Source organism: Mesoplodon mirus, assembly GCF_964341445.2.
Source record: "Mesoplodon mirus genome assembly, chromosome: 19".
NCBI lineage: Eukaryota > Metazoa > Chordata > Mammalia > Artiodactyla > Ziphiidae > Mesoplodon > Mesoplodon mirus.
In genome coordinates, this window is record NC_138995.1 from 50,088,629 (window position 1) to 50,115,168 (window position 26,540).

At 39.8% G+C, this 26,540-nt stretch overlaps 1 protein-coding gene across 3 annotated transcripts in view; it reads right to left on the bottom strand.

Moving 5' to 3' along the window:
- Positions 1-9,570: 9,570 nt before the first annotated feature.
- The window catches only part of ZNF565 (zinc finger protein 565), a 109,766-nt gene continuing 92,796 nt past the window's right edge, over positions 9,571-26,540 (bottom strand). Inside the window, exons 3-7 of one of the 3 annotated variants that reach the window (XM_082607965.1) lie at positions 24,087-24,259; positions 22,568-22,641; positions 18,933-19,059; positions 18,169-18,264; positions 9,571-11,732 (exon numbers count right to left, since the gene is read on the bottom strand). In XM_082607965.1, coding sequence (XP_082464091.1) covers positions 10,462-11,732; positions 18,169-18,264; positions 18,933-19,059; positions 22,568-22,641; positions 24,087-24,123 — 1,605 coding nt within the window. In that variant the 5' untranslated portion in view covers positions 24,124-24,259 and the 3' untranslated portion in view covers positions 9,571-10,461. Of the gene's footprint in view, positions 11,733-18,168; positions 18,265-18,932; positions 19,060-22,567; positions 22,642-24,076; positions 24,260-26,540 lie in introns of all 3 variants that reach the window. The other 2 variants (XM_082607964.1, XM_082607963.1) reach the window with 2 other exon arrangements.

Here is a 26,540-nt window from a genome sequence, read left to right on the forward strand (position 1 = left end):
TTCCCCAGCTAAAGTGTCTCAAGACCCTGACCATCCCAGGAGGGAGCCCGAGCCAGGGGATGCCCTCTGGATTTCAATCGTTCTGTCCTCAGCTAGAGGCCATCCATGTTCCCTGAAGATGGATGAGTTTGCTTGCCAAGGCCTGGAGCATCTTTCCTTCCATATCAGGACTCTGGGCATCTAATGGAGGTGAAGCACTGCCCGAGAAAATCTCCTGTCTTTCCTGGTACCTTTCCCCTCCACCTCAGGCTTTTTCCTTCAGATTCTTACTTTAGTAGAGTCAATTAAGCCAGTGATGTTTTTAAACTGCCAGAACCACTTTTATTTCTATTGCAGTAGGAAGATGACCAAGTAAATTGATGACCTTGGCACCCTATCTCAGGAAGTCTACTACTGGGTCTTTTCTGTTAGATGAAATAATTACAAAGTTGTGGTTCATTTGCACACTGCATATCATCTGAATAACGTTTCAGAAAAGTTTGGTGCCTAAAAGGGACCCTCATGTTCCTTCATTTTCTAAAAGTAATCTATTATGTTTATTAGCACTATAGTTCTTACCTTGGGTATCGGAAGCTAGAAGAACAATCTTACCCTGAACCTTGATGTTATTTGTATGGTTGCAGAGCATCATTCTCTCTTATTTCACATGAGGTCACAGAGTGACCTTGTCTGTTTCTCATGTTATTACATCACAGGAAGTAATGTGCTGCAAAGATGAGCTGCAAGTGGCTTAGGCAGTTCCAGAGGGAGGGCTAAGAGCTGGAGCTGGTGCGCTAAGCAGGGCATAGATCCAAGGCTGAGTGAGAGGAGGAGGCTTAGAGCTAGGTCAGGGAGCTTGGCCTCTATTCCTTAAGTGAGCGAAGACTGTTGATGTAACATACTTATATTTGGTTTTAGACCTAGCTTTTTTTTTTTTGGCTGTCCTGTGCAGCATGTGGGATCATAGTTCCCTGACCAGGATTAATCCCACGCCCCCTGCAGTGGAAATGCTGAGTCTTACCCCCGGGACAACCAGGAAAGTCCCTAGATCCAGCTTTCTGGTGGAAGATAAGGGATGTCTGAGGGCTGACTTAAGACAATAATAAAAATCGTAACAATGATAAAAGATGATCACTGAGGGCTTCCCTGGTGGCACAGTGGTTGAGAGTCCGCCTGCCGATTCAGGGGACAGAGGTTCGTGCCCCGGTCCGGGAAGATCCCACATGCCGCGGAGCGGCTGGGCCCGTGAGCCATGGCCGCTGAGTCTGCGCGTCCGGAGCCTGTGCTCCGCAACGGGAGAGGCCACAGCGGTGAGAGGCCCGTGTACTGCAAAAAAAAAAAAAAAAAAAAAAAAAGATCACCGATTATACTACATAACAAGTAGCACTTAGTAACTAGAAATAGTAACAAGTTCATTAATTAATAAGAAACATGTATAAGTATTAACATATATAAATAGATAATTATTAAATACTTGGTGATGACAATAACTAGTAATCACTTTAATTGCAACCTCCTTTCCATTCCTGATCTCCTTACCCTGCCCTTTTTTCACCTCAGTGCATAACACCTTCCAACACACTACAAAATCTACTCATTTTGTTGGTCTCTCTCCCCGTTGGAATACAACCTCCATGAAGGTGGGGCTTTTGTCTGTGTTGTTCACTGCTGTATCCCCAGGGCCTAGAACAGTGCCTGGCATATAGTAGGTGCTCAATAGATATAGTTGAACTGAATTGAAATAAAAGTAAATGTACTCAACCTTTACTATGTTCCTGGCATGTTCTAAGCATATATTATTTATATCTTCACTTGAAAATTACTGCCTAGATACAAATAATGAAACTAGTTCAAGGCCACTTGGCAAGTAAAGTAGCTATGCTTGAATTTGAACTCAGGAATTCTGGCTGCAGGGCTTATCACCTTTAAGTACCTCTTCATGGTACTCAGCGAAGGGGTGTGTCTGTTCCAGAAATGTCCTAGTGGTAGAAGCAAAAGAGATTTCAAAATAACCAGGGAGAGGGAGGCCAAGGATGGTCCCTGAGTAGCTGGGTGGGAAATGGGGGCCATTTGCTGAGAGAAAAGACAGTTAGAAGAACTGATTTATATGACTAGGAATGGCTCAGTTTAGGTATGCCTGCAATTATTTATGTAACTTTCAGTTCTTATGTAACATCAAGCTTTCCTTTCTGATTTTATTCATATTATTGTGCTGGTAACTCTGCCAGGTTCTTCACATTTAAGTTTTCATGATAGCTCCATGAGGTACTATTATGAGCCCCAAATGGATGCTTAGGGAGGCTAGGTTATCATCATCTAGTTAGTGACAGAGTCCAGGCCTGATTCTAAAGCTAATATTTCAAATGTGGAAGATAAGGTACCAGAACTGGGTACATCATTAGAGAAGATATATTAGACATGTGGAAGCAAAAGAGGACTTTGGAGCTGTAAGTTGGGGGGAGTGGAATTATAAACCTGGCTTTAGATATTACACTTGAGATGCCTGAGGGATTCTAGCTGGAGTAGTAAAGCAACCTCGTCCATCATTAATGTTGCTTATGAATCTAATAAGGATGAAATATTTTAATTTTGGAAATAAAGTTTGATATGTGAATTCTTCAGAATGACTTGTGAAATTTTTCAGCCAGGGTTTAAGACATGGTGACTTCTCCCTCTTTTTTTTTTTTTTTTTTTAAGGCATGATGACTTTTTTTTTCATGATTAATAATGATAATTTTATTTAATTTATTTTTTAAATTAATTTTTATTGGAGTATAGTTGCTTTACAATGTTGTGTTACTTTCTACTGTATAGCAAAATGAATCAGCTATACATATACATATTTCCCCTCTTTTTTGGATTTCCTTCCCATTTAGGTCACCACAGAGCACTGAGTAGAGTTCCCTGTGCTATACAGTAGGTTCCCATTAATTATTTATTTTATACGTAGTATCAATGGTGTATATATGTCAATCCCAACCTTCCAATTCCTCCCACCCCCCCCCACCCCCGCATGGTGACTTCTAAGTGTGAAATTTCACATCTATATCTTTAAAAGAAAAAAATTTTTTTTGTAAAGGGAAGGTTCCCCACCTACATCTTCTCACCACCCATAAAAATATTCTATCATTTGCCTAATTTATTAACTCAGTCATTCAACAAATATCTGACTGCCTCCTAGGAGTAAAGAAGCAGATACAATTCTCAACACATCAAAGATGTAGAAATCTTATAGTTAGGAGTTGTACCAAGTCAGTCAATTTTGTTTAATACAAACAAACAGTTTTAAAAAACACTTCACATTTCACAATTGCACCTAAATTTTTTTTTTTGAAAAGAAAAGAGAGAACTTTGGAAAAGAATGTTGTTTCTAGGAAAACCTTTTCCTAAGTTTCTAATTCTCCTAATACATATGAAACAACTTCCTCTGCGATCACAATGAGAATCGGCTTAAACCAGGGGGATTTGGTAGAAAATTTTATTGTCTTCCCCACTAATGGCCCAGGACTATAAATTCTTACTGATATGCATATATATGTTTTTAAATAAATTTGTTTTTTTAATTTTATTTTTGGCTGCGTTGGGTCTTCGTTGCTGCGCGCGGGCTTTCTCTAGTTGCAGTGAGCGGGGGCTACTCTTCCTTGTGGTGCGCGGGCTTCTCATTGCGGTGGCTTCTCTTGTTGCGGAGCATGGGCTTTAGGCGCGAGGGCTTCAGTAGTTGTGGCACGCGGGCTCAGTAGTTGTGGCTCGCCGGCTTTAGAGCGCAGACTCAGTAGTTGTGGCGCACGGGCTTAGTTGCTCCGCGGCATGTGGGATCTTCCCGGACCAGGGCTCGAACCCGTGTCCCCTGCATTGGCAGGCGGATTCTTAACCACTGTGCCACCAGGGAAGTCCCTGTATATATTTTTTTAATTAAATTTTTTTTTTTGGCCGCACGGCACGGCATGTGGGATCTTAGTTCCCCAACCAGGGACTGAACCCACACCCTCGGCAATGAAAGCACGGAGTCTTAACCACTGGACCACTAGGGAATTCCCTTACTGATATTTTATTTTATTTATTTACTTGGCTGCATCAGGTCTTAGTTGCAGCATGCGGGATTGTTTCGTTGCAGCGGGCGGGCTTCTCTCTAGTTGCAGCACACAGGCTCTCTAGCTGTGGTGCGTGGGCTCCGGAGCGCACTGGCTCATTAGTTGCGGCACGTGGGCTCTCGAGCGTGTGGGCTTAGTTGCCCTGCAGCATGTGGGATCTTAGTTCCCCGACCAGGGATCAAATCCACGTCCCCTGCATTGGAAGGCGAAGTCTTAACCACTGAACCGCCAGGGAAGTCCCCCCAACTGATATTTTTTAAAAGTCTCTTTAAGAGATAATTACTGAAATACTTTCAGATGTCATCATCATATAACATCTGAGTACAACTTTCAAAAGAATCCAATGAAAGAGGAAGTAGATGTGAGTGTAGACAAACACCACTGGCCATGGGCTGACAGTTTTTATAGCAGGGTGATGAGACTATTGAGGGTTCACTGTACTATACTTTCTACTTTTGTGTATGTTTGAAGTTTTCCATAATAAAGACAAAGCATGAATTTTTAAAAACTTAGAAGGTAGAAATATGCAAAAATGATAACATTTATATTTAAGGTACCACAACAATATTTTTCCCTCTCATTTTCTATATTCTCTATATTCTATTTGAGCATTTCTACTTTTTTATAAGGACAAAACAAAAACAAACAAAAAAACCAAAACCCCATTCTTACTAAGCTCTTTCATCCTTTTGATCCTAGCATTGCCACTTTCTGTGTTTCGGCCATGAGCTGACTGCAGTTTATAGATTATCTGAAAAAACACTGATTTTTTTCCTTTTCAGTCATACATTCTGAAATTTGTACATATGAAACTCTACCCTATCTTGCCCTTGTCCTTGAAATTAGGATTCTCCACTTAAGAGGCCTTAGGCAAACTACTTAATCTCTCTGACTCTCAATTTCTTTATCTTAAAGTAGAAAATAAGCCAAATCAGAGGCGTGAATGACAATATAGGCAAACAGCAAGGCAGGGAACTAACACTTGGTGAATTTCAGGCATTGTATTAGGAATTTTATACACATTTATTCCTCTCAAAAACATCTCTTTTAAGGAAGAAAAATATGACTACCTCAATATTAAATGGATAAAGGATATGAACATTCAATTATTCAATTAACAAATATTTATGACCACCTACTATATTTTAGGCACCATGCTGGAAGCAGTACCAATGGTCAGCAAATACGTGAACAAATGGTCACCTCTATTACATAATCAAAGGAATGCAAGTGAAAACAAAAGCGACTTTTCCATTTTTCACCCATCAAATGGTGAACTTTCAGTAAATGTTTTCTTAGGGTTAGATGAATGTGGTACTTTGGGATCTCTTCTAAAGTGGGCAGACGCATAGATGCACCATCTACCTGAAGGCACTTGAGCAATGTGTATAAAACAGGCTAAAATGTATATTTACTTAAAACAAATGTCCAGCCAGGAGAATGAAGCACACCTAGTGACTGCAGTTTCCAAATGCCATTTTGGAAAGTACCAAAATACCCGAAGGAAAAAGGATTCCTTGGAAAACGGCTACTTCCGGGCGGGGGCTAGGAAATGAACAAGATGAGCCTGGAACATCCTATTGTGGCAGATAGCAGGCAAGTGATCAAAGACTAGCAGGGTCATATCAAAAGGACACAGGAGTCAAATGGAAGAGGATCCCACAAACCACACATGGAACAATCTGAGCATCAATGAGAGTACAACTTAAATAGGTTTAAACATACTGAATATGATTCACATACACACCCCTCTAAACTCAGTGATTACCATGGCAGAATGTTAGGGAACCAACTCATTATTGTGAAAGCCAATACGGAGAAAGAAAGAAGCATCTACCCTGCCTTTCCTTATTGTAACATGGATAACCAAACAGTAGCTGAAAGGAAGTTTCTCTTTTTAAAAATATTCTAGGGCTTCCCTGGTGGCACAGTGGTTGGGAGTCCGCCTGCCGATGCAGGGCGCGCAGGTTCGTGCCCTGGTCCGGGAGGATCCCACATGCCGCGGAGCGGCTGGGCCCGTGAGCCATGGCCGCTGGGCCTGCACGTCCGGAGCCTGTGCTCCGCGACGGGAGAGGCCACGGCAGTGAGAGGCCCGCGTACTGCCAAAAAAAAAAAAAAAAAATTCTAGCTAATAAAGCAAGAATAATATATCATCATTCTGTAATCCCTAATAAATTAATAGATTTACCAATTGAACATCAATGGCTGCTAACATCATAAAAAGAAAGACACCTAAATATTATGTCTCTCAATATTAACCACCTATAAGTAGTCTTAACAACAACAACGAAAATGGAACCTCAATCTGATCATGCCTCTAGGCATCAACTACCAACTTATAGGAAATACCAAGGATAGAGGAGCAGGTTTTACTACCCATTGGGATGAGCCAGCAAAAACCAAGCTCTGAGAAACTCTCCAAGGCAAACAAACTAGTTTCTTTGAAAAGTTGAATTGCCGGGGGTTGGGGGTGGAGGGGTCTGGGGGAGGAGGATGAAGGAGGATGGATAGATTGAGACTTATGAAACACAACAATCAACTGCAATATGTGAACATTATTTGGATCCTGATAACTTTCAAAAAATTGACATTCATTAAACAATTAGAAATTGGAACACTGGCTATCAGATATTCAATGTTAAGTATTAAGGCAGTGCTGTCAATTTTTTTAAGGCGTGAAAATCTTTTCTAAATTTGTGATATATTTCAGAGGTACATATTAAAATTTTTATAGATGAAATGATATATCTGGGATTTACTTCAAAAATAACATGGAGGTGGGGGAGTGGGTGGAAATATGGATAAAACAAGCCTGGCCATGAGCTGATAATTATTGAAGCTGGTCATGGGGCACTGGGGGTACATTCTAAGAGTGTGAGGACAGAAAGTTTAAAAGAAAGAAGTATATACATATTTTTTTGATGTTTGCTAGTAAAAAAAAAAAGTATTTTATTTTGATCTAACACTTCCACTTTTAGAAATTCATCTTAAAGGTATATATTACATATACAAAATAATGTATGTGCAAGGATATTTATTATAGGATTGTTAGAAAGAGCAAAAAATAAACTAAATGGATAAGGTTAAATAAATTATGAAACACACATACGAGAGAATACTATGCAGCTGTTAAAAAAGAATAAGGCCATTATATATGTATTGACATGGTCCAATCTTCAAGATGTATGGATAAGCAAAACTAGCAATGTATAGAAATTTGCTACCATTTATGTAAAACATTCTTATAAAGAGTGTTATGTGTATGTCTACACTTAAGCAAACGGAGAAATCAGGAAGTATATGCAAGAACTTGATAGCAGTGATTGCTACATAGAGGGCAACAGGGTAATGTGTGGAGGTTCATTTATGTGAATACAAAATTTAACTTTAAAATTTTTATCCTGTGCCTGTGTTTTAGCTATTCAAAGTGATAATTTTTAGCGTCATAGATTTGAGCCCCTCCAACTGTACATCCTAATCATTAAGCCACTTAAAGAAAAATGACATAAAGCACATTGCTTTGTAACCCTTTGTAGGCAGTGACACATGCAGAAAATGCAGGTGCTTTTACTGAACACTCAGGATGACTGAGAAGATGGATGGCATCAGGGTGCAATGGGTCCTCTGCCCCAGGCACTGACTGGCTACCCCAAGGGCTGAGGGGATGTGTTTTTTAAGATTACTCAGAGTCATTCACAAGCCCTGACCTGGATGTCCCTGGAGTTGGATCAAGGCTCTTTCCCCCGTCACTGTCACATCCTGGAGTTACAACATCAAAATTCTAAAAACATATTTAATCCAGAATAGGTGCAGTTCCAGATATTCCATCTAAAATTAATTTTCATAGACTGGATTAAATTAGCTGGAATTTTATTTATATTTATCTTCACAAATGATAATTATTATCTACAATTTGTTTTTCAGGAGTTATTCTTGTTGAGTTTTTTTTTTTTTTTTTTCTTTTTGCGGTATGCGGGCCTCTCACTGTTGTGGCCTCTCCCGCTGCGGAGCACAGGCTCCGGACGCGCAGGCCCAGCGGCCATGGCTCACGGGCCCAGCCGCTCCGCGGCATATGGGATCCTCCCAGACCGGGGCACGAACCCGTATCCCCTGCATCGGCAGGCGGACTCTCAACCACTGCGCCACCAGGGAGGCCCTTGTTGAGTTTTTTATCATAAATTTTTTAGCCTTGAAGATGAATTGTAAAGCTTCTCTCAGGGATTATCTGTTCCTTAAGGTTTTTGTATGTTAAACTGTTTTCTTGGGACTTCCCTGGTGGCACAGTGGTTAAGAATCCGCCTGCCAATGCAGCGGACCCGGGTTCGAGCCCTGGTCCGGGAAGATCCCACATGCCACGGAGCAACTAAGCCCGTGTACCACAACTACTGAGCCCATGCGTCACAACTACTGAAGCCTGCATGCCTAAAGACCATGCTCCGCAACGAGAAGTCACCACAATGAGAAGCCTGTGCACCGCAACGAAGAGTAGCTCCCGCTCACCACAACTACAGAAAGCCTGCACACAGCAATGAAGACCCAACGCAGCCAAAAATAATTAAAACGAAACAAAACAAAAAAATTGTTTTCTCTAAAGGGACAGAGCTTTGATGACTTTTTATGTCCTTCCACAATCATTGATTGTTCGGAAATCCCACATCTTCTTGAACCAATTTTGATTATTTTTGTAAAAATCCATTCTCTCTAGACTTCTAAATGTATTAGAATAAAGTCATGCATAGTTGCTACTTTTTAAAAATCCATCCCTTCCTCATTCATACTGCTAAATGTTTTTTTTCTATATTAGAGTTGTCAATTGTCTATTATATTGTTAAATAACCTTCAGATTAAGTCTACTGTTGTTTCTGATTTTATATTTTTTGGCTGCACCATGCAGCATGTAGGACCTTAGTTCCCTGAGCAGGGATCAAACCCACGCCCCCTGCAGTGGAAGTTTGAAGACTTAACCAGTGGACCACTAGAGAAGTCCCATTTTTTTCTTTTCTTTTTAATAATCGTTCTTACTGTTGACTTGGGTTTATGTGGTAATTTCCCCTAACTTTTAGGGTTGACCGTTCATTTAATGCGTTTAATATGTGACTGGCAATGAGTAGGTGCTGGAGATCTACTTACAGAACAAAGCCCCTATCTTTTTTTTTAATTTTTAATTAATTCATTCATTTATTTATCTTTGGATGCATTGGGTCTTCGCTGCTGCATGCGGGCTTTTGCTAGTTGTGGTGATTGGGGGCTACTCTTCGTTGCAGTGTGCACGCTTCTCGTCGCAGTGGCTTCTCTTGTTGCAGAGCATAGGCCCTAGGCGCGCGGGCTTCAGTAGTTGTGGCTCGCGGGCTCTAGAGCGCAGGCTCAGTAGTTGTGTCGCATGGGCTTAGTTGCTCCACGGCACGTGGGATCTTCCTGGACCAGGGCTTGAACCTGTATCCCCTGCATTGGCAGGTGGACTCCTAACCACCATGCCACCAGGGAAGTCCCAAAGCCCCTACCTTTAATCCTTGGGTTCTGACAGGAGTACAGCTTTGGTTACACTGAACTGGTTTTGATATGCAGAATTCACTGCCATTCATTTCTAGTTTGTAATTTTAGTTGGATTCTTTTGAAGTTATACTTGGAGGTGGTTTTAGATTCCTAAATGGGCAGACTTCTTTCAGCTGCTCTTCTTTTAATTTCTATTCTTCAAAATTTACAACCTTTTAAATGAAGATCTTCTCATGATAACTATACTTTACTACTGTTTTTCAGAATGAATTATCCTAACAAGTGGTTTTGAAGGCTTTGGATATTTGATACATTCATAAGGCCCTCCTCTCATATGAACTCCTTAACAGTAATACAGTTATTAATTAATGACAATAGTATTTATTGAGCATAGGCTTTATATAAAATATCTGACAGTCTTCACGGAAACTCTATTGGGTACATATAATTATCACTGCTTAAAAATAAGTAAACTGAGGAACACAGACATTGCATAATTTGCCCAATGTTATACAGTCAGTAATTGCTGGAAGTGAGATAATGTTAAGTAAGGTATATGGCGAAAGGCACAGTCACAAAATGTTTGAATAGGGTCATTTTCTATTAGGAATTCTCAGACGTTTAACATATTTTGAGCGGTAACAGGAGGCTCTTCTATATTCATATTAATCTTTTTTCGGTGTAAGATCTCTGATACTTAGTAAACAGTGAGTGTGAGGCAAAAAGAATTCCCATGTTTATTGAATTTTCTTCTGGTATGAGTTACCTGATGTTCCATAATGGAGGTGACAAATGAAGGTTCTCTGACAATAATTACATTACCTTATGCATTATCTAATATTGAGTCAGGCATAAATTCCACATAAAGGCTTTCCTACATCCCTAACATCAAGGCTTTCTAGCCAGTATGAATTCTGTAGTGTTCAATGAGCTGTGAGCCAAGAATAAAGGCCTGCCCACATTCTCTACATTCATAAGGTTTGATACCAGGATGAATTCTCTGATGTTCAGTAAGCTGTGAACTACGAATAAAGGCCATTCCACATTCCCTACATTGGTAGGGTTTCTCACAAGTGTGAATCCGCTGATGATGAGTCAGTTGTGAAACACGAATAAAGGCTTTCCCACATTCCTTACATTCGTAGGGTTTGTCACCTGTATGAATTCTTTGATGCTGAATAAGGTACGAACTACGACTAAAGGCCTTCCCACAATCTTTACACTCATAGGGTCTGTCACCTGTATGAACTCTCTGATGTCGTGTAAGCTGTGCGTGCTGTCTAAAGGCCTTCCCGCATTCTTTACATTCGTAGGGTTTCTCCCCAGAATGAATTCTTTGATGTCGAGTAACTTCTGAGCTATGAATAAAGCCCTTGCCACACTCCTTACATTCATAGGGTTTCTCCCCAGTATGAATCCTCTGATGTACAGTAAGCTGTGAATGCTGTCTAAAGGCTTTCCCACATTCTTTACACTGATAGGGTCTAGCACCTGTATGAATTCTCCGATGAACAGTAAGTTGTGAGCCGCGAATAAAAGCCTTGCCACAGTCTTTACATACGTAGGGTTTCTCACCTGTATGAGTTCTATGATGCAGAATAAGTTGTGAGTGCTGTCTAAAGGTCTTTCCACATTCTTTACATTCATAGGGTTTGACACCAGTATGAAGTCTCTGATGTAGAATAAGTTCTGAAGTACGACCAAAGGCCTTCCCACACTCCTTACAGTCATAAGGTTTCTCACCTGTATGAATTCTCTGATGTTGAACAAGGTGCGAGGTACGACTGAAGGCTTTCCCACATTCCTTACATTCAAAGGGCTTTTCACCCGTATGAGTTTTCTGATGTTGAATAAGGTGTGAGCCACGGCTAAATGCTTTCCCACATTCATTACATTCAATCAGTTTCTCGCCAGTCTCATTGCTGGGATGTAGGGTGAGGGATGTATGATGCTCAAAAGTGGGCATGTTTCCATAGGTGATTTTCACTTGTTTGAAAGAGCACTCATGATTTACTTGTTGTTTTTCAAACTGGCCTTTGTATGCCCAGTCATCTCTAAAACTGGAGCCCTCAAAAGCACAGCATGTAAGGCTTTCCATCAGCTCCCAATCGAATGACTCCACTTCAAAGATATCTTTTTGTAGAAATTTATCACACCTGGACTCCAAGTCTGAAAAATAAAAAAAAAGTAAATACAACTTGTTCTCTTCTTCTAAGAGAAATTTAAAAATTATACAGGAGACTACAGAGACAAAATGAAAATAATAACCATAATAGGTGAATTGCTTCTGTAAGTCTCAAATATTGCTGTGCAATTTCTAAAAAGCACATGAAAGCACAAATATGATAAGAGCTCATATAGCGCCAGAAAGGGGCAAGAAAATAAATTAAGCCAGTGGTTCTCACGTTTGATAGAGATCAGAACATCCAGGAAGCCTTGTAACAAAACAAATGTCCAAACAGCACCCCACACTGAATCAAAATCTACAGGAGTAGGGCCAAGACATGTGTATACATACATATCTACACATATTTTAAAAGTAATATATATATATATTTTAATTGAAGATTCACATAACATAAAATTTCCCATTTAACCATTTTAAAGTGTATAATTCCATGGTTTGCAGTACATTCCCAGTGTCCTGCAATCATTGCCACTATTTTCTAATTCCAGAACACTCTCATCACCCCAAATGGAAACTCTGTGCTACAGACTCACAGACATAGAGGACAGACTTTTGGTTGCCAAGGTGGGGGGGCGGGGGAGGGCTGGATTGGGAGTTTGGGACTAGAATATGTAAACTATTATATATAGAATGGATCAACAACAAGGTCCTATTGTATAGCACAGCAAACCATATTCAATATCTGAAATTAAACCATAATGGAGGGGCTTCCCTGGTGGCGCAGTGGTTGAGAGTCCGCCTGCCGGTGCAGGGGACACGGGTTTGTGCCCCGGTCTGGGAAGATCTCACATGCCACGGAGCGGCTGGGCCCGTGGGCCATGGCCGCTGGACCTGCGCGTCCGGAGCCTGTGCTTCGCAATGGGAGAGGCCACAGCAGTGAGAGGCCCGCGTACCGCAAAAAATAATAACAAAACATAATGGAAAAGAATATGAAAAAGAATGTATGTGTGTGTATATATATATATGTATATGTGTGTGTGTGTGTGTGTGTATGTAAATCACTTTGCTGTATAGCAGAAACTAACACAATATTGTAAATCAACTATACTTCAATTTAAAAAAAATAAAAAAGAAACCCTGTGCCCATTAAGCAGCCGCTCCCCATTCCTCATTCCTGCCAGCCCCTGGCAATCACTAATGGCAGAGAAACACTAATTCTGTCCCTGTGAATTTGCCTATTCAGGGCATTTCAAACAAATAAGGCATCTATATTTTTAGCACTTTCTACCATATGATGCTGATGTCAGTCAAAATGAAAATCTCTGCTTAAACTTTTTCACAGCCTCCCCACTGCACAGAGAATAAATTCTAAATTCAATGCCATGGTTCACAGGTTCTTGGCAAAGCAGGTCCCTGCTTGTCTTTGTTGTCGCTCTGTCGCTCCATCTCCACCAAGGACAATGCATCTTCATTTTTTGAATATTCTCCCCTTTCCTCCCTATGTAACAAACCACAGCCCTCCTTTGAGTATCTAGAATAAATGTAGGTCTTTTCCATCTTAGACCTCTCATCAGGTTCTTCTATCTATTGGGAATCCTGTCCTGGGCCCTTTGTATGTCTGCTTTTCTCTTTAGGTTTCAGATTAAAACTCATACTTTCAAAAAGCTCTCAGCCTGATAACCCTAAGTGTATACTTTGATTCTCTCTCCCACAACGTGTGTCCTATTGTCATAACACTTTCATCAGTTGTACTTAAGAGTTTCATTTACTTACTCATCTGTTGATTTGTTTTTTTACCTCCCCAAAGGCAGAAATAAAGCCGTTTTCACTAGCCGTTGTCACCAAATCCTAGCACATAGTAGCAATAATGGATTGCTTGATGAATAAATATTGGATTCTAGAGACAGACCAATGGAACTCAATAGAAAGGCCAGAAATAGACTACAGTTTATATGGAAATTGAATTTATTATAAAGGTGGTATCTCAAAGGAGAAAAGAATAGTTTTTATAATAAATAATGTTGGGATTAGATAGTCATTTGGAAAAAGATAAAATTAGATCCATATGTTATACCACCATATACCAGAATAAACTCTGAATACAGTTTTAATGTTAAAATAGAAACCATACAAAAACTGGAAGGAAATGTGGTAGATTACTTTATAATCTAGGTATAGGGAAACCTTCTAAATAATGACTCAAAATCCAAAAGCATCAAAAGACTGATAAATTCCATTATGTAAAGGTGAAAAACAAAAAAACTTGCACACGAACAAAAAACACCAAAAGCAAAGTCAAAAGACAAGTGACAGAGAAAATATTTGAAACTTATATCATAGATAATGGGATGATCTTCACAATTTATAAAAGACTCTTAAAAATTAAGAAATGCCCTCGAAAAGTAACATAACAATTACCAGCTGATCCAGCAATTTCATTCTTAGGTATATACCCCAAAGAAGTGAAAACAGGGAGTCAAACAGATACTTGTACACCAAGGCTCAGAGCAGCATTATTCACAATAGCCAAAAGATAGAAAGAACCCAAGTGTCCATCAACAGAGGAATGAATAAATAAAATGTGGTATATACATACAATGGAATGTTATTCAGTCTTAAAAAGGAATTAAATTCTGATAAATGAATGAACCTAAAACTACATATTGCATGACTACATTTACATGAGATACCTAGAATTGTCAAATTCATAGAGACAAAGTAGAAAAGAGGTAACAAGGGGCAGGGCGGAGGGGAAAGTAGAGAGTTATTGTTTAATAGGTACAGAGTTTCTGTTTGGGATGATGAATAAGTTCTGGAAATGGATACTGATAATGGCTGCACAACATTGTGAATATATATACAACCTGAAGGTGTTCCCAAATGGCCAAAGCTTTCCCAATAAGCAATTTGAACAGCAGAATAAACAATGATATTTTTGGACTGTAACTCATAGAATACATAAATAAATAGCCCATACTGATAGAAACAAATCTTTGAATAAATAGATGAATGGGAAAGGGGGTAGGGAGAGCCCTTCCTTACAGAAGAATTCCAATTAATAAATGCAGAAGCAATAAGGGACATAGAAAATCAACACAAGGCAACACTATTGTATTGTTACAGACAAGATCCACCAATGGATACTAAAACCAGTGGGCAAAATGAGGAGAAACAGCATATAGTTGCAAAGTATCTCCCTCCAAGATAATTACCACTTACAGTTGCAAAGTATTAACTTTACAGGAGAGAAACATGAGAGACACCTTAACCAAGGTGATCAAGGTTAACACTACCAGTAAAAAGCCATATTAACATCAGGCAACCCCTGATATGATGCATAGAGGACACAACATCACTTCTGTGGTATTCCTGTCAAAGATGCATAATCTCAATCTAACTGTGAGAAAATATCAAGCAGACACAAGTGAGAGACATTCTCCGAAAGAGTACTCATCAAAAGGATCAAAGTCATGAAAGAGAGCAATTGTCACAGATTGGAGGATACTAAGGAGACAAAACAACTTAATGCAATGTGGGAATCCCAGACTGGATCCTGGTATAGAAGGAGGACATTAGGGGAAAAACTGATAAAATTCTAATAAGATCTGTAGATTAGTTAATAGTATTATACCAGTGTTAATTTCCTGGTTTTGATAACTGTACTATGGTTACATAAAATGTTAACATTTGGAAGCTGAGTGAAGGGTATATGGGAATTCTCTGTAATAATTTTGCAAATTTTCTATAAGTCTAAACTAGAATGATTTCAAAATATTTTTTAAAAAACTTTACTAAAAAGAAAAAAATTCTATTTCAGTCTTGAGGTGGGAAGAGAAACACAGGTTTAAGCACATTTCTTTTCTTTTTCTTTTTTTTTTTTTGCGGTACGCGGGCCTCTCACTGTTGTGGCCTCTCCCATTGCAGAGCAACAGGCTCCGGACACGCAGGCTCAGCGGCCATGGCTCACGGGCCCAGCCGCTCTGCGGCATGTGGGATCTTACCAGACCGGGGCACGAACCCGTATCCCCTGCATCGGCAAGTGGACTCTCAACCACTGCGCCACCAGGGAAGCCCTAAGCACATTTCTTAAAGTCAAGTTAAAGACTATTCTATTACAAAGCAATAGGACATACAACTTCAAAATTGCTTAAAGGTAGAAAGGGTAATAACATGTGAGCAAAACAGGAATAGCTAGAAATAAAGAGAATGAGGAACAGAAAATATAAGATAAAATGGGAGGAGTAAGAACAGACACATGAATTATCACAATAAATGAGAATGGATTAAATTCTATTAAAGTCAAGGATTCTCAGATTGATTAAAAAAGGAAACTCTAATTCTGATTATAATGGACACACTTAAAATGGCAATAATTTTTTGAAAAGGATAAGCAAAGATACACCATAATTTTTTTTTTTTCTTTTTTTTTTTTTTTTTTTTTTTTTCTTTTTGCGGTATGCGGGCCTCTCACTGTTGTGGCCTCTCCCGTTGCGGAGCACAGGCTCCGGATGCGCAGGCCCAGCGGCCATGGCTCACGGGCCCAGCCGCTCCGCGGCATATGGGATCCCCCCAGACCGGGGCACGAACCCGCATCCCCTGCATCGGCAGGCGGACTCTCAACCACTGCGCCACCAGGGAGGCCCATATAATTTTTTAAACTAACAAAAGCAGGGCATTTTATACTAATATCAGAAAAAATAGAATTCAAGGTTAAATGCCACTAAGTGGCAAAATGAAGGATGGACTGTACTGATAAAAATACAATTTGCAACAAGGATCTATATTTCATCTTTATAAAAATGTAATATGTAGTAGCAAAATATATAATACAATTAAGAGCTCTCAGGGCTTCCCTGGTGGCGCAGTGGTTGAGAGTCCGCCTGCCAATGCAGGGGACACAGGTTCGTGCCCCGGTCCGGGAAGATCCCACATGCCACGGAGCGGCAGGGCCCGTGAGCCATGGCCTCTGAGCCTGCACGTCCGGAGCCTGTGCTCCGCAACGGGAGAGCCCACAACAGTGAGAGGCCCGCGTACCGCAAAAAAAAAAAAAAAAAAAAAAAAGAGCTCTCAGAATTTGATAGTGGAAGTACAGAGAAAGTTAAAAGGACATACAGACTCTAAATCACATAATCAAAAGGGTTATAGTTAAAGAGGTGAATGCCCCATCCAAAGAACACTAGTTTTAAATATATGTGGAACATTTTCCAAAATTGGAACAACTTGACTTAATGACAACATTGGAAGAGAAAAGGCAGTGGAATGAGTTCTTCTTTGGGCTGAGAGAAGATTCTTGCCAACACAGAATTCCATACTCAGTGAAAATATCCTACAAGAAAAAAGGTAGAATAAAGACATTTTCATGTGGTCAAAAGCTGAGAGAATTTGTCAACAGCAGACCTACAAAAAAGTAAATATTAAGGGTGTTCTTCAGATAGAGAAAAAATGATCCCAGATGAAAATAATGACAACAATACAGAGAAGTCATGAGGTAGTAACATAACTAAGTATTCAAAGGCTCCATTTCTGTCCAGCAAGTGCCAGTTACAAATACTTACTAACATTTTTTTAGTGGTCACTATTGCCTGGCATTGTTCTGGGCATTTTCACATACTGACTCATAAAAAAGCCACAATAACTACATGAGGAAGGCACTATTTTTAATCCCATTTGCAGAGGAGAAAACTGAAGCACAGAGAATTTAAGTAACTTACTTAAATTCGCAGATCTAGTAAGTGGCAGAGCCAGGATTTGAACTCAGAAAACCTGATTCCAGGGACTTCCCTGGTGGTCCAGTGGTTAAGCATCCGCCTCCCAATGCAGGGGACGCAGGTTCAATCCCTGGTTGGGGAACTAAGATCCCATATGCCGCGGGGCAACTAAGCTCATGCGCCACAACTACTGAGCCCTCACACTCTGCAGCCCACACACCACAACTAGGGAGAAGCCTGCGCGCCATTAACGAAAGATCCCACATGCCGCAACTAAGACCTGATGCAGCCAAAAAAAAAAAAAAAAAAAAAAAAATCTGATTCCGGAGTATTCCCTCAGACACTACACATCCTTACCTCTCAAAAGTTAAGAGAATAAATGAATTGCTGAATTAGGTGAAGTGAAAAGCTGTTTTAAGAAAATAAATACTTTTTAAGGAATGAAGACACTTGCAGAAAAAAGGATGCAAACTACAGGTAAAATAGTTGCCACTAGAAAGGGGCACATTCCTTTTTGAAATGAGGAGAAAACATAAGAGAAGAAAGGACAGAGAGGAATTAATGGGGATAAAGGCAAGGTTCCCTTGGAAGCTGATGCTGGCAAGGTCTTTGTTCTTCGTGGCTTCACGTCTCAGGCTTTTATTCCGCAGTTTTTAGTAGGGCTTTGAGGGAGTTTCCTGACAATAACTCAAGTTACTGTTATGAGTTGACTCACCTGCTGGGCTATTATTCCCAGTGACCTCCCCCCATTGGATCAGCCCTCACTCACCTGGGCACCATGGTCCTGTCATATCATTTACAACCATCCAGGGTTCTTTCCCTTGCTCCAGTAAGGAGATGACATCGGGCTTAGAAAGGGAAAGTCCTGTTTATAGGAAAAGAAATGGGGCATGATCGTGCTGTTTCCAAATTCAAACCCAGTCTCTTGGTTGCTAAGGAAGAGAGGCAATTACATAAAGGAAGGTGTGAAGGTTGTCCAAAGGATGGGAAGGTGGAGGTGCCAATGGCACTACCCATTTCCACTTCAACAAAGCACAGAACAATTCCCTTGAAGACAGAGAACAGAAACTTAGCCAGAAACTTGTAAGTCTTCCCAGAAATTCACCATGAAGAAACCAGAAATTTTATTCTCCATTTGCCCTCTCCCTCTCCCCAATCCATTCCTCACTACTCTTGGCCCTGCTATGTGCCCAGCTGTGCCCCAGACAGCTTACCTGTAAGCTGTCTGTATTACCTGTATTACCCTGGTCCTATCATTTCTCATTGGGTTTGGTAGATGGAAAGCATCAGTGGGCAGGAAGACAGTTCAGGATATTTCTTATCCCTCTTGCTCCCTCCTTTAACCCAGGAGTTCTGGAGGTAGGTACAGTGGCTACCAGCTGGCCCTTCTCCATGGCTTTAGCTCTCACTATCTTCCGGTGGCAGTGTTTCCTCTCTTTACCCCCTCCAGCCGGAGGTGGTAACAGCCTCCCACTGTTGTAGTCCCTGGGAGTCTTGTTTCCTGGCTGGTCCTGTATTATACAATGTCCTTACCTAGTGAGACCAAGTTACTGAAGTTCTCCAAAGTTACATCCTTGTACAAGTCCTTCTGGGCAGGTTCCAGGCACTTCCATTCTTCCTGAGAGAACTCTATGGCCACATCCCTAAATGTCACCAATCCCTGAAACAATAAACCCATGCACTACTAGTAAATGAAATGACTTTTATTTTTTAAATTGATTACAAAAATTTTCAAAATACACAAAAGTACAGAGAATAGTATAATGAGCCCCCACGAATCCATCACTCTGCTTCAGTAACTTAACAAGACCTTGCAAATCTTGTTTTAGGTCTTCCTTTCCATTTTTTACTCCTGGTATATTTTCAGGCAAATCCCACATACCAAACATTATAGTATTTCACCCACAAATACTTTAGTATCTAACAGAGTAGACTTTTTAAAAAAGGCATAATAACCAGAATATCACTATCACACAATAAAATTAACAATAATTTCCTAATAACCAGATCAAGTTTCAGATTACCCCACTTTTCTCAAAAGTGATTTTTGATTGTAGGTTTGTTCAAATCAGGATTCAAACAAAATCCACCCCTTGCAATTAGTTTATGGATTTACTAAAGTGTCTCAAATCTCTTATAGCCCCCATAGACCCTTTAAAAATTTTTATTGCTGTTTATTCATTAAACAAACATTTGAATCAGTAGCATTTCCCATATTCTGGATTTGGCTGATCTTATCTTCATGGTATAGTTTAACATGTTTCTCTACTTCCATATTTTTTAGGGGACATAAATATGTCAGAGGTCGTACTGTGTACTTACTTTTACTATAGCATCCCCTTAGGAAGCACATAATGACTGGTTGTCTCATTTTTAGTGAGGTTGAAATTCATGCAGCTGGGGGAAACCCCAGGAGAAAAATTAAAGTGTGCCGAATTTGAGAATACTCCTAGCTGCAAAACCTCTCTGAAGAAAGGCATCTTCTACCAGCTCCCTAAGGACTACCACATATTAAATTAAACCAACCAAGATAATTTCATGGGAAAAGATTAGTCTTTTTAACAAATAGTGCTGGAATAAGTGGATATCCATATGCAAAGAATGAAGTTGGACCCCACATCACACTATATATAAAAATTAACTCAAAACACATTGTAGATCTTAATGTAAAAGCTAAAACCATAAAACTCTTAGAAGAAAACATAGGAGTATATCTTCACAGCCTTGGTCAGGCAGGGGTTTCTTAGATATGGCACCAGACACAAAAAAGAAACAAAAAGAACAAGAAGATAAAATAAACTTCATCAAAATTTAAAGCTTTTGTTCTGCAAATAATTTCATCAAGAAAGTGATATTCCAACCCACAAAACTGGGAGAAAATATTTGCAAATTGTTTATCTGATAAGGGACTTGAATCCAGAATATATAAAAACTCTCACAACTCAATAATAAAAAAGACAACCTAATTATAAACCAGCCAAAGAATCTGAAGAGATTTCTCCAAAGAAAATATACAAATGGCCAATAAGCACATGAAAAGATGTTCAACATCACTAATCATTAGGGAAATGCAAATCAAAACCACAATAAGATGCCATTTCACATCCACTGGATTGGCTATTATGAAAACAAAACAAAACAAAACTCCCAAAAAACACATATTGGTGAAGATGTGGAGAAACTGGAACTCTCTTACATTGCTGGTAGGAATGTAAAATGGGGTAGCCACTTTGGAAAACAGTTTTGACAGTTCCTCAAAATGTTAAACATAGGGTTAACATGTTACCCAGAAATTCCACTCCTAAGTATAGAGAAATGAAAACATATGTCTACCTAAAAACATTGGTATATACCAATGCTTATAGCAGCATTATTCATGATAGCCAAAAAGTAGAAGCAACTCAAATGTCCACAGACTGATGAATTGCTGAACCAAATGTGGTCTATACATATCCATGGAATATCGTTTGGTATACAAATGAACAAAATACTGATACATGCTACATCACGGAAGCTTGAAAACATTATGTTAAGTGAAAAAAGTCACATACAAAAGATCAAATATTCAATGATTCCATTTATATTAAAAGTCCAGAAAAGGTAATTCCATAGAGACAGAAAGTAAATTAGCGGTTGCCAGGGGATGAGGAGGGGAATTTGGGAGTGACGGCTAATGCAAACAGGATTTTTTTTGGCAGTGATGTAAATGTTTTAAAATAGTTTGTGCTGATGGTTGTACAACTCTGCAAATATACTAGAAAAGCACTGAACTATATACTTACATGAGTGTATTTCATTGTATGTGAATTATATATATATATACAATAAATAAAGCTGTTAATGTTATTGAAGACTTTCATTAATGCTGGTTAAATCTATCAATATATACATTAGAAATTAAAAGAGATAAATTTTAAAAATTATTAATTTATTCAAATAACTAATAATAAACCTGTTACATGTTAACATAAATAACACATTTTATGAAAAATAACTTTGTCAAAATAAAAAAAATTTAGTAGCACTGTTTTACATTTTTGCAAATCTCTTTAATGACTGGCTGAATGAAAGAGTTAGATTTTCACATCTTCTGTATTCAATCTGTTGGCCAACTTAATTTAATTTAATTTAATTTTACTTTCTGGCTGCACCATGCGGCTTGCAGAATCTCAGCTCTCCACCCAGGGACAGAACCCAGGCCACAGCAGTGAAAGCCAGGAATCCTAACCACTAGGTCACCAGGGAACTCCCCAATCTGTTGGGATAACACATTTCATATAGCTTCTGGGAAACTCCACTGTACACTCATTAGAGTTGTGAGTTAAAAAGGCAAATAATGTGTTAGTATTATTATTATAAAAGTAATTTTGACCCCTAGGCCTCCTGAAAGGGTCTCAAAGTCTTCCTGGACCACACTTTAAGAACTGCTGACCTAGCGCTACACAATTTAACGTGAATAACTTGAGATCACATTGTGTTGAGCGAAAAAATATGGTAAAAAATATAGAGAATATGACAACTGTACATCAAATTTAAAAATGTAAAACTCAACAGTATACTGTTCAGCAGGCATTCATACATGGTAAATTATAAGAATCAAAGTGCTAACGAACGCAAAATTAAAAGTAGTCATTAACATTGGTGAGGTGGTAATACGATATGTGAAGGGATGTGGGAAGGGATAAGGTTGCTTAGATGGTACATTAAACAAATATATCAACTCATTTTATTATTCTTTATACCTATATATGTTATAGACACGTTTTTGTATGTATTTTTCAATACTGTGAAATGTTTTATGATTTTTAAAGAGGGGGTGATATTTTAAAATAGAAGAAAAAAAGGAAACTACTTGGGTTAATGGAAAAGATCAAAGTCATTTTATCTTTGGCTCTATTCAACCATGGTTCTGATAAGGGCAGCTCTCAAATCTCTCTCAGGAGAATATATTTCTGCTCCATTGGTGCTCTGGTAAAAACATTGTGCACGTATGTGAACACTGTTGGAGAAGAGAGGGCCACAGAGGGAGGTGAGGCACTATTGCTCATTCTCTGCAATGGAGGAACTGGGAGCAGGTTACTGAATGGGGCTCAGCCAGACAGGGAAGTCTCAGGATAAAGAACACACATGTTGCTATTATTTCAAGGATAGAGGAAACTTCAACTTACCTGGGTCATGGCTTTTAGAACTACCTGTCCTGCTTGGATTTCTTTAGATTCTTCTCTTGAACAAGTGCAGAGTCCTGAAAAAAAAAACACAACAGAGTAGGGGGAGGAGGGGTCAAATCTCATAAACCGAGCTTGCCTCAGCACGCCTAAATAGATGAGCTTAAAACAACTGTACTTCCAGGGTCCCCGCTCTGCTTCCTTTGCTCTTCCCTTGTCCCACCACACAACACTAATGCCAAGAACTACTGAGTTAACAAAACCCAGCCCCTTCCTAAACCATAAGGAAGCTGAAAGATGGATTCAAGGCAGATGTGCTTCGGCACTGACATAGAATCCAAGCACGTTAGCAGGACGGATTCTGGCTGGGACAGTCCCTATCTTGTTGATGCTAATCTACACCCTAGATGAGGCCTAGACAGCTCCCAGCTAGCTGTACCAAGCAGACCTTCCTTTGCAGCTGCAGCAAGGAGGATCACAACTCAGACTCACTCAGACTTTACCCCTTAAAGATGAGGACGGTACCTACAGGCTAGAAGCAGAGCATACCTGTGCAGGCCAAACCCTGTGAAAAAGACAACCCTTAAACAAAGTTTTCCAGCTTCTCTGGGTTCAACAGGCAAAACCTCTTGGGTACCTCCCCGGCTCTACATTCTCCTTCTAAGTTCAAAAAGGGCCACGCCATCCATACAAGAGGCTTCGTCAAAGCCTCCAGCCCCAGCTGGACTTAACAGACAGGAGAAAAAAAACCACAGTACTACAGGCATCTTACAAGCATACCTACACCTCCAGAATATTGACCTGAGTGGGAACTCAATTTCTAGAAGCTTCTTGGACCAGCAATCCTTATTTTCCACATCAGCCCTCTCTATTGCTTTCCTGAAGAACATCACTTCCTCTGTGGCTGACAACTGCTGAGGCTGGTGGAGAATGGCCTACGTCAAGATAATGAGAACTCAGGGGTTTTTAAGGAAGGTAGTAAGGCTGGTTCTAATTACAGGTGCAAGGAGCACCCACGCTTTTTTTTTTTTAATACTGTGATTTATCATCAAGTACTTTATTCTCTTGGCCACTTTGCAGTCATGCTAGAAGTTTCCAGAATCCTCAGTGCATATGGTGTGCAAGAGAGTCAAAAAGTAAGAAAAGAAAACTCCTCCCTGGAGAGTGAAGTCTAGAGAAATGCAGCCCAGAAAGGTGTAAGGAGTTATTCCAGAGTCTGCTGCCGCTAAGGCCGTTGGTGTCAACTGGATAGATCTCAATAGAACTAAGAAGAACCAAAACTGATCAACAGATACGTGAGGAAGTCAGATGCACGGAATAGTAGGACTTTTCACACACAAAGGACAAATAAACCAAGAGTTAATTTTGGCTACCAAACTGCAATTTGGTTTTCTAGGTCATTTTCCCCCAACTATTTAAAAAGAAACATTAGTGCTACACATATGCAACTTTAAGACGTTGTATTCTCCTATCAAGTTGCACTGAGAAGCAGGTTAAATAAGCCCCTCTTACTGCCGTCCACCTGCAGAGACGTCACATCCATTTTCTTTGATTTCCATTGGCAACAGCGGGAAATAATTCCAATAGTGCTGAAGTGAGCAGCCAGACTGCCTTGCTGAGTTCCCATGGTGGGGAGGGGTGCCGTCAGAAGGAAGACTAGTTAAATCATTGGGGGCTGGTGTCAAGGAAAATTTCCTGTAAGTTACAGAATATGATTTGGGGCTTAAAATCAGAGGATATTAATAGGCAGAAAAGGGACAGAAAAGCATTCTGAGCACAGTGAAGAGCAGTGGCAAAAAGTGGACCAAAAGTAGACAGTGTGTTGGGATTGCAGAGAATAACTGGGAATGACTTGTACAGTTTGGGGCAAGGATTAGACCAGTGCTGTCTTACAGAACCTTGGTGATGATGGAAATCTTCACATCTTGTACTGTCAATAATGTAGCCATTAGCCACATGTGGCTACTAAGCATTTGAAATGTGGCTAGTATGACTGAGGAACTGAATTTTTAATTTAATTTTAGTTAATCTGAATTTAAATCTAATTAATTCTAGAATCTAGAGGAAGACAATGCTTATGACATTAACTATGAGGACCAGGTCTCATCATCACTGTAAATAGTACGGGCCACAGCGACTGAAGTATAAAGGTGACCAATGAATACTGACTGAATATATACAAGTTTGGTTTTCACCCATTAATGAACGGAAGGCTACTGAAGAATTTTAAAAAGGAAGTGAAAGGGCCAATATAGCCAGATTATTTTAGTGGAGAGGAGTAAAATTGGAGTCAGGGAGATCAGCTGAAAGGTGCCTGTACTTTCCCAAGCAAACAAAGGGCCTGACCCAAGATAGTGATAGTGGAAATGAGGAGGAAGGGGATGAATTCAAGGTGTCAGAGAAGTAAAATCAACTGGTTCTGGCATCTGATTGGATATGGATGCAGAGAGAGAAAAAGGAGTCAGGAATTCTTTCATATTTACTGAGTTCCCACCTCAGTTGGCATGGTTCTATGTGTAAGGAAGATAGCAAATCCAGTCTGTCCCAGCGGATCTCACGTTCTAATGGAAGGAGACAATAACAAATATTGATATACTGACATTGATATTCCTATTTATATGTAAAGGGGTCAAAGTTCTATAGAGGAAAATAAAAAGATTAAGGAGATGGGGAAATGAAGGGTGGTCTAAGAAGGCGTTTCATTGGGAACGTGACATTGACACAGATATCTAGGGGAAGCACAGTCCTAGCAGAGGGACCAACAAATGCAAAGGCCTCTAGGCAAGAGCAGGCTTTAACAACAAAGAGGAAGGAGACTAGAGTGGCTGGAATGGGGTGAGTGAGAAAATGAGGGCCAGAGAGGTAGATGGAAGCTGGATCACACAGGGCTTGTGGGCCATTGTAAGAACGTTGGTTTTTACTCTTGAGTAAGACAGGAAGCCACTGAAACACTTCAAACCAAGGAATGGCATAATCTGATTTACATTTACATGGATCACTCATGGAAAATGGACTAAGAGGACAAGGGGGGGAAGCAGGGAGACTAGTGAGAAGGTTACTGCAGTAATCCTGGCAAGGGGTTGAGGCGCTTGCCTTAGGGTGGTATGGTCATGGGGGAGGTGACAAGAATTGATCAGATTCTATATATTCTCTGTAGGAAGAGCTGACAGGATTTACTGATTTTAGGTATAAAAGAAAAAAAAAAAAGAGGCCAAGATGATGCTAGGGTTTTTGGCTTGAGCAACTAGAGGTATGAAGTTGCTATTTTTTAACACAATGGACTGTGAGAGGAGCAGGTTTGGATGGACCAATTATGAATTCTGTTTTACCTTAATACTTGAGATGATTATTATATGTCTAAGTGGAAATGCCAGATGTCCATTAGACATTCTATCTGGGAGTTCAGAGAAAGTCCAAATGTAGGAATATAACATTGGAAGTTACTGATGTTCAGTTGATTTTTTTTTTATTTTTTTTATTTTTTTGCTTTATAACAAATTTAATCAGTTATACATATACATATGTTTCCATATCCCCTCCCTTTTGCGTCTCCCTCCCACCCTCCCTATCCCACCCCTCCAAGCAGTCACAAAGTATCGAGCTGATCTCCCTGTGCTATGCGGCTTCTTCCCACTAGCTATCTTGTTCAGTTGATATTTAAAGCTCTGATACTAGGTAAGATTGCCTACAGAGTGATTAAAGGTAAGGAAGAAAAACGGTCCAAAACCTGAGCCTGAGGGGCTCCAACGGTTAGAGAACAGGGAGATGAAAAGGAAAAAAGAAAGAAAGGAGTCTGAAAAGGAGACATCAGTGGAATAGAAGGAAAAAAAGAGAACTGGGCTTCACTGAAAGCCCAGTGAAGAAAGTATACCAAGAAGGAAGGTGAGAACAACTGTCAAATGCTACCAATAGGTCAAGTGGTAAGAGGAACGAGAACTGTCCATTGGATCTGGCATTAGAGAGATCATTAGAAGTC